Raw genomic sequence first — 8,452 nt, forward strand, 5'->3', positions numbered from 1 at the left:
ACCTTCATTGTTCGGCCAGCGGCTATAATATTATTATGGAATACAATGATCATCCTACAAAATAATCTTTCCTGATTATTTGTCACAGTACTACAGCTAATCATCCTAAAAGTTCTTTTTGTAGTAGCTTAAACAAAATCTAGGTTGGCGCTCAAACATCCACAATAAAAATTCAGGTTGACATTGAAACTTGTAGTCAATTTCCTTGCTTACAGCTGCAAGCAGCAGGGACATCATCAGATTAAATAAAAACAGCTTTGGCTTCGACCTGTTCGATCAAACAGAGTAAATCATGTCACTGTCAGGATCAGATTTCATGAGTTTATAAGGGCATCCCACACTGTACTTTTCTGAATCATGCATATGCAAGGAATCTCTTAAATACTACTCCCCCCGATCAAAAATAAGTGTCGTGGTTTTTGAACTAAATCCTCGACACTTAATTTGGATCAAAGGGAGTATAATACACAGGTCTCATGTGTGAGTTATCCCATGATCTCATCTCATAGGTACACAACAGTTTAGGCAGAAAATAGCTTGAATTGGTTATCAGGGCGATGTAGAAAATGCTGACCATTTTTGTATGTCTACAAAAAGATGTTCAATTCAAAAAATTTCTGAAATTTTGACTGAGCAAAGTGAAACATCATCATATAATGTGGTAGCCAAATCTACACAAGATGTAGCCTGCAGATGTGGTACCATGAACTGCACGAACAAAACAGACTGAATGGTTCAAAAATTGCATCAAGACTGTTTTACAATTAAGATATTCAGGAAAGGCTAAACATCTTTGATGTACAAAACAAAAAATGAAGAAAAAAGGTGCGTTGCCTACACCTTTATCAACTAAAATTGCTTACTCATTTGTTCACCGCATAGAAGCAGGTAATCAACTAATAATCTCCTACAACAGGTACACCTTTATCAACTATCTCCTACTCATATATCAAGCTGGCACAATCGTAGAAACATGTTTCTCCACTGCTCTGCAATCATTTGTTAACGCGCACCTTTGTCAGTATGAGCAACCAACATCAGCTAAAAGGAATCGTACAAATGTCAGTACCACAACTCTCTATAATGTAAACAGTTCATAGCAGAATACATACAGCGCCATGAGCAGATGTTGAAAGCGCAAGATCTTATACAGAAGGTTTCAACCGTGTAATGTTGAAAAGCATAAGATATTAACAGTATGCTGTAGAAAGAACAGTAAGCCGCAGAATAATGCCGTAAACTTAAATACTGAACTTTAAAAAATCATTAGAAAGAGCAGTACACCGTAGAAAAATAATGCAATACATATAGACAACCTAGCCACTCCAACTTAAAAAGAATCAAGTTCCAACTCTAGAACACATATGACCATTACAGAACCACTTTTCAGTACCACCATTCTGGCCTTACCGTCACATGGCAACCAAACTAATCCTCATTTATTTTAGAAAAAACCAACTACTCTACTGACCCTTCATAGGCACAACTCTATTAACCGGCTGGTTAGCCAAGCATTTTGTGCCTGCTGCAATCTTCAAGTATATACTGTAACCTACTTATTTGTTGATACTAAGAGATGTAAAAAGAAGCTAGAGTAGCCAAGGTTTAGATGTTGTACCAGTCAGCAAATCTGCACTGCTCTGCTTGGAAGAGCGTCAGATGGATCCAGACATCATTTGCCAGAGATGCACCAAAGTACGCCCTTACAGCCCTTTTTCATCTCCTCTCACCTCCCCAGATATTAAAAATCTTGCGTATTTAAATTTCTTCTTTAGTAATGGAAAGCACAAGGAAAGCTCGATGAGAATTGAATAACTTCCTAGAAATAAATAAGTGACAACTAAACGAGGCACACAGACACAACCAAGGCAAAAACTTCATGATTTGTATGCCTTCTTTTCACTGACAGTGATTCTTACTTTAGTGTGGCCCAAGTGAAAAAGAAAATAAACTTGTGCCTTATCGATCAAAATGTCACTACCTAGACTATTGGTCCAAACAAAATCACCTCTATGGACAAAAGAGTCCAATGGATAATTGACTGTAATGTGTATGATGAATCATGCATATCTGGCTCTATATTAGCATGTCAGGGAAAAATCAAGAAATTAAAGGCAATATATCTCAGGGGATAAGATGCATCTTTCACATCCCAGTTAAAAAAAGCACCAACATCACCAGTAAAAGTGTTTGTCTTTGGTTCAGTTTTCCTGACTTCCCCAAGTGCTTGTATAGTTGAAAAATATATCATAACTGAATACAATGAAAACAGCAAGAAACTTGAAATGGTGTAGCAATTAAGTACTACAGCAAACCGAATAGGAACAGACCAAATATAAACAAAGAAGTGCAATGCCCTTTTCCTTATGGTGGTGTTCCTTAGTGTAACCTACAAACCAACCATGTCACCTATTTTTGTGCTACATATAGATTGAAAACCAAGCAAGGTAATGTAACCTGACAAGAAGTATAGCATAGCTGATTTAGAAATTGAGAATTGGCCATTCCAAACAAAAACAACATTGTTGGTGCTGCAAAAATGGATAATCCAGCGCCAAATAGTGATGCCTCCATCAATCAAATCCCTAGGAATTTTCCTGGAGATAGCAACAAAAAAAAAAATCTCAGAACATGGTACCACTCAGTAGAAACCAAAAACTGCACTGGGCAATGCCATCAAAAAAGTCACACCCCACTGACCATCATTACACCATACTGAAATTTTTGCATTTTCAGTATTACAATCATTCATATATATATCATCTACACTGCAGTTCTTCAGAAATAGACCGAGTTAATCATTCTGTTCTACAAAAAGATCTAAATCACCACTGCCGAGTATCCATTCCACGCTCGAACTAAAAACATCAATTCGTAGCTAATCCCCAAATACAGATAGTAATCTGACGAAACCAAAACACCGCATTCACGAAATGGAGATCTAAAGATCGGAAGTGAGGCGTATGGTACCTGTAAAAGTAGGAGATCATGGCTAAACGCACACAACACACACGCATCAAGCAGGGCAGTAGGACCAGGGAGAGCAGGGATTTGGAGGAAGTTACCTTGTTGGGACGAGATTCCTGGCGCCAATGGTGGAGCTGACTCGCGGCGGCGACGGAGGTGACTCGAGGCGGCGGCCAGGGCAACTCCACACATCGGCTAGTGAATCCAGGTGGCAGCGGCGGCCAGGCCAGGCCAAGGCGCCCTCGATCCAATCTGTTGCCCTGCTCTTGTCAATCGAGCGAATAGGGTTAGGAGTGGGTTTCTGCTGTGCTCCGGCTGAGCTCCGTCGCTGCGTATCCCCGACGTGTCGACAGCGTCCCTTACGAGGCATTGAGGGCGGCAGCGTTGGAGAGTTGGGAGCGGGGAGGAGACGAGGTGGAGGTGGCGCGGGCTCGAGGGTGGCGGCGTGGGAGAGGAGAGAGCAGGGAGGGGCCGGGGCGGAAGCTTGACGAGAACTGCTGGCGGCTAGGGTTTTGACCCTTTTGCACGTTCCGCAGGGCAAGCGCGGCACACGGGCGAATCCCGACCACGACGAGTCGCTCAGCCAGGGCCACCGACGAATGGGACCAGGAGCAACTTCAGCCCACCCGTCATCACTATAGGGCAGACACGGGTGCATAAGCTGGGATACACACGCATCGGCCCATCCCTGTGCAACTGCTCCCCATAACGTAGGCAGCGCGCATTTGACCCAGGACGCGACGCGGGAGGCAGCGCTCACACGAAAAAGCCACACTCATCAGACCAACATGTGGGATCAAGGAGCAGGTAGACCCACTTGCAGCTGCACCAACAGACAGACGAACAAGAGGACGAGCGGGAACCGGGAACGGCGCAGTGCCCACGACGTGCGCACGCGGCACAGCAGGAGAGGCTACCCATGCACCCAAAAAAGGGAAACCCAGCCAATCAGATCCCGCATGAGCCCACATGTCATTCTCCGTCCATAATTCACTGCGCGGTCAAAACGACACACGTTTTCCAGTGACAATCAAACGGGCATCAGGAAAAAAAAGGACCTCGTTGACCAGGACCGAACAGCCAGGAAGGATGCAAATCGGGGGAGCCTTCTCCATGCGAGTTGGCTAGCCTCCTTAATGGTTTAAATGCATCACACAATTTCAGATTCATCTATTCAACCAACACAAAGAACTTCAAAGAGTGCGCCAAAGTTTCTACCGAAGAGTCAAGATGAAAATGTGTGCCAACCCCTATGCATAAGTTCACGAGGTCACGGAACTCGCAAGTTGATCACCAAGACATACATCAAGTGGATCACGTGAATATCCCATTGTCACCACAAATAAGCACATGCAAGACATACATTGAGTGTTCTCAAATCCTTAAAGACTCAATCCGATAAGATAACTTCAAAGGGAAAACTCAATCCATTACAAAAGATAGAGGGGGAGAAACATTATAGGATCCAACTATAATAGCAAAGCTTGCGATACATCAAGATCGTGCCGAATCAAGAACAAGAGAGAGAGAGATCAAACACATAGCTACTAGTACATACTGTGAGTGCATCTAGTGCCCCTTAGTGATTTTGGTGTATTGAAGACTTGTAGGTTAATGGACTAATGTGTTTATGAGTGTACACAGGTCCATAAGTCTATGAGGATTTTGAAATGTACACAGAAAGTCGACCCCTAAAAATGAAGTTCTTCGACTGAAGACTTTGGATTTTTAAAAACTTTGAAAGTGAAGAAATTGGTGCAATCCTGAAGACTTGGTATTCATTCGAGGAACATGAAGCATGAAGACTTTTGTTTTCATAGTTTCATTTTCTCTTTCTTGAGTCATAGGAAACACCGTACTGTTAAAGGGGGTCGAGGAAATACTAAGGAAAAATTTACATGTGATGCTCAACTCAAATCCTACACCTACCAATCCCTTCAAGTGAAGCCATTGAAAATCTCATACAGTTCAGTCATATTCTTCAGTGACAGAGACGAAGTTCTTCTGTTCTCTGAGGAATTTGTTCTGACTGAGGAGTTAGGAATTCTCCAGTGCGGATTGCCTACACAGTGCGAAACATGATAGCCCTGAGGATTTTGCTACTCAAAATTCCGACCGTTGTTGTGCTATGCGCCAGCTGTCCCAAAATATCTACGCACCTAACGGTCATATCATTGAAGGGCATTTATGTCTTATCATGTCAGGCTGCTCCCTAGGCTATAAATAGCTGCCCCCTACAACCACTAGCTGGTTGGCTGCTCCGAGAGAAACTGACACTTGTCATTTGAGAGCATCCCATCCTCCGAGGACTTTGAGTGAAAATCATCAAGTGGGGAAAACCCAAACCCAAACACCTACAAACCCCAAGTGATTGAGCATCACCGAAGAGATTGATCCTGCGTGGATCCGATGCTTGTTACCTTTGAAGACTGTGCATCTTCCAGACGGTTAGGCGTCATGGTCTAGAGTATCCAAGAGGAAATTGTGGATTGCTGAGTGACCAAGTTTGTGAAGGTTTGGAAGTCATCTGAAGACTTACCACGAGTGATTGGGCGAGATCTGTGTGACCTTAGCTCAAGGGGAATACGCTGAGGACTGAGTGTCCTGAGCTGCGTGTTCAGGACTGGGTGTCCAGGACTGTGTGTCCTCAGATTTAAATACCTAGCCGCCCTAACCAGACGTACAACTGTCATAGCAGTTGGAACTGGTCTACCAAATCAGTGTCTTCACCGAGCTAACTGGTTCCATTTCTTCAACCCTTTCATTTCCTCATTTCTGTGTTGTGTACTTGTTCATATTTGTTTGAAGACTTTGACTGAAGACTTTTTCTATTTCCTCAGTTCAATTTCTTCAATCTGTTTGTCTTATCCTGTATTATCCTATGTTTACGATTTCTGTACTCTGTGCTTGTTTTCATTTCATCATGAAGACCATGCTCATGCACTGTTATGTTTACTTCTGAGTACTTATTCCGCTGCAAGTAGTTCTTCACCCAGGAATTTCCTCACCCTGAAATTCCTCAGTGAAGAATTAATAAAAATCGCCTATTCACCTTCCTCTAGTCGATATAACGCACTTTCAATTGGTATCAGAGCAAGGTACTCCCTTGTTCTGTATGATTTTGGTTTAACCACCTGGAGTTTTAGTTATGTCGACCGCAGGTATGATCAAGGTTTCTGCTGGGTGTCCTACCTTCGATGGTCGGACTACCCCTACTGGAAGAATAAGATGCGCATGCATCTTGAGGCAATTGATAATGACCTCTGGTACGTTGTGGAGAATGGTGTTCCCTCTGTCACTCCCACCATCAACGCTGCTGATGTGAAGAGATTCAAGCAACTCGACTCTCAAGCAAAGAACATTATATGTGGCCATCTGAGCAAAGGGCAGTATGGCAGAGTGAGTGCTTTGGAGATAGCTAAGCTTATCTGGGACAGGCTGTCCAAGGTCAATGAGGGAGTCTCAACACAGCGTGACTCTCGAGTTAACATTCTTCGAAATCTCTTCAACCGCTTCAAAAGACTCGACAATGAAAATGTTCAGCAAACCTTTGATCGCCTCACTAACATCTCAAATGAGCTTCAAGCACTTGGTGCCGCTGATATCACCGACCATGAGGAGGTGAAGAAATTGCTGAGATCGCTTGATTCCTCATTTGATACCTTGGCATTGATGATACAAGAACGTGGAGACTATAAGTCACTTGATCCCGCTGATATCCTCGAGAGACTAAACACTCATGAGTTTTAGCTTGCTGAGAAGAGAGATCTCTATGGACCAACTTATGGTAGATCACGGGCTCTGAAGGCCAAGGCAGTATCCGAATCTGATGGTGAAGATTCTGACAACAGCCATGGTGACCCCGAAGAACTGAGCCAGGAGCTAGCAATGCTCGTGAGGAAGTTCCAAAAGTTCTCAAGACGTGGTCGCTTTGGTAAATCCTCAAGAGGTGGTGACTTGAGATCAGATTCCTCATCCGATGATTACAAGAAGAGACTCTGCCATAAATGCAAAAAACCTGGACACTACATTCAAGATTGTCCTTAGTGGGAAAAGGAATCGAAGAAGAAGAAGAAGTACAAGGATTACAGTTCTGATGATTCAAAGAAGAAGAAGAAACTTCAAAGTCCTCGTCATCAAAACCCTCAAGGTCCTCATATCACAAGAAGAGCAGCTCCAAGAAGGCTCGAGCATTAATTGGCAAGGAAATGGACTCTGAGGCTGAATCTGAGAAAAATGAGGAAGAGGAAGAATCTGAGGAGTCAGACTCTGGTGTGGCGAGCCTAGCCCTCGCAACTACGTTCGTCAGCAAGTCTATCTTCAACTCTAACGAATTGGACCTCCCCCACACTACTGATGACGACGACGAGGACTACGCTCCCACCTATTGCTTCATGGCAAAAGGCTCAAAGGTACTCAAATATCCCTCCTCTGGACCTAGTGAGTATGAATCTGATGAAAACCTCAAACCCAGCTATTCTAAACTTGCTAAGATTGCTGTGAAACTGCAAAAGGCTCTTGAAAAGGTTCAAAATATGATAGATAAAAGCGATGATATGTTGGGCGAGGAAATGGATCGCATTAAAATCTTGACTGGAAATCTTCAGAGACTTCAGTCCAAGTTTGACAATCTTCAAGGTCATCATAACACTCTCCTATCTAATCATGAGAAGCTTTCTTATGAATTTCTTCAAAGAAAGCAAGATCTTGAGCAGTTAAGAGTGAGTTATGAAGATCTTCAGAAGGAGCGTGATTCATTACTTGCTCAATAGATCAGCGCTACTCAGGATGAATTTGTTGCTTCGTGTTTGAAGTGCATTGAGCGTGAAACTGCTAATTCTTCACCTGAATGCTCAAATACTTCCATTGCTGCAAATTCTTCAACTACCTCTGCTATCACTAATTCCTCATCCGAGGACATTGCTAGTATCACTAATGATGTAGGGCTGAAGGAATTGTATATGACAGGCATGTACAAAAGCCTCAAAGGGCATCAGGCTCTTTGTGACGTGCTTAAAAAGTAGATCCTCAACAGGAACCCTAGGAAAGAGGGTATTGCCTTTGAGAGGAAAATCAATGCTGATGGGACCTACTAGAAACCTGAGCAGTATCCCAAAACCTCATGGGTTGCTGTAAAGGGACCTTCAGTGGATCCATCTACTTTATCCGGCTTTACATGTGAATCTTCATATTCTTCTGATGAGTCAATTGACTCCAACTATAAACTATTCAAAAATTAGAATGGTGAAGTATTTGCTAGATATGTTGGCACTAACTGCAGGAACGGTCCTCCTATGAAGAATATCTGGGTTCCCAAAAGGTGCCTTGAAAATCTTCAGGTGAATGTCATCATGACACCACCTGTGAAGAATAGGAACCCCATATCAAATTCTTCATATGGACCAAATTCTTCATATGGATCCAAGTCCTCATACGGACCAAACTCCTCACATGGATCATATTCCTCAAAAGGATCAAAGTCCTC

At 43.0% G+C, this 8,452-nt stretch overlaps 1 protein-coding gene across 2 annotated transcripts; it reads right to left on the reverse strand.

Moving 5' to 3' along the window:
• Positions 1 to 715: 715 nt before the first annotated feature.
• LOC125508506 (uncharacterized) lies at positions 716 to 3,644 on the reverse strand. Of its 2 annotated transcripts, XR_015604327.1 has the most exons (3): positions 3,066 to 3,644; positions 1,619 to 2,597; positions 716 to 989 (listed from the first exon to the last, which is right to left on the reverse strand). XR_015604327.1 is itself a non-coding variant. In XM_087525795.1 (2 exons), exons 1-2 carry the CDS (start codon positions 3,623 to 3,625, stop codon positions 2,390 to 2,392), a joined length of 768 nt encoding a protein of 255 aa, XP_087381921.1. In that variant the 5' UTR covers positions 3,626 to 3,644; the 3' UTR covers positions 716 to 2,389. The 2 variants fall into 2 exon arrangements, 1 of the variants encoding a protein (XP_087381921.1); XM_087525795.1 differs by having other exon boundaries at positions 716 to 2,597.
• Between the last annotated feature and the right edge of the window lie 4,808 nt (positions 3,645 to 8,452).

This window comes from Triticum urartu, chromosome 5A (genome assembly GCF_056163025.1).
Source record: "Triticum urartu cultivar PI428250 chromosome 5A, HENAU_Tu73, whole genome shotgun sequence".
NCBI classification, from domain to species: Eukaryota; Viridiplantae; Streptophyta; class Magnoliopsida; order Poales; family Poaceae; genus Triticum; species Triticum urartu.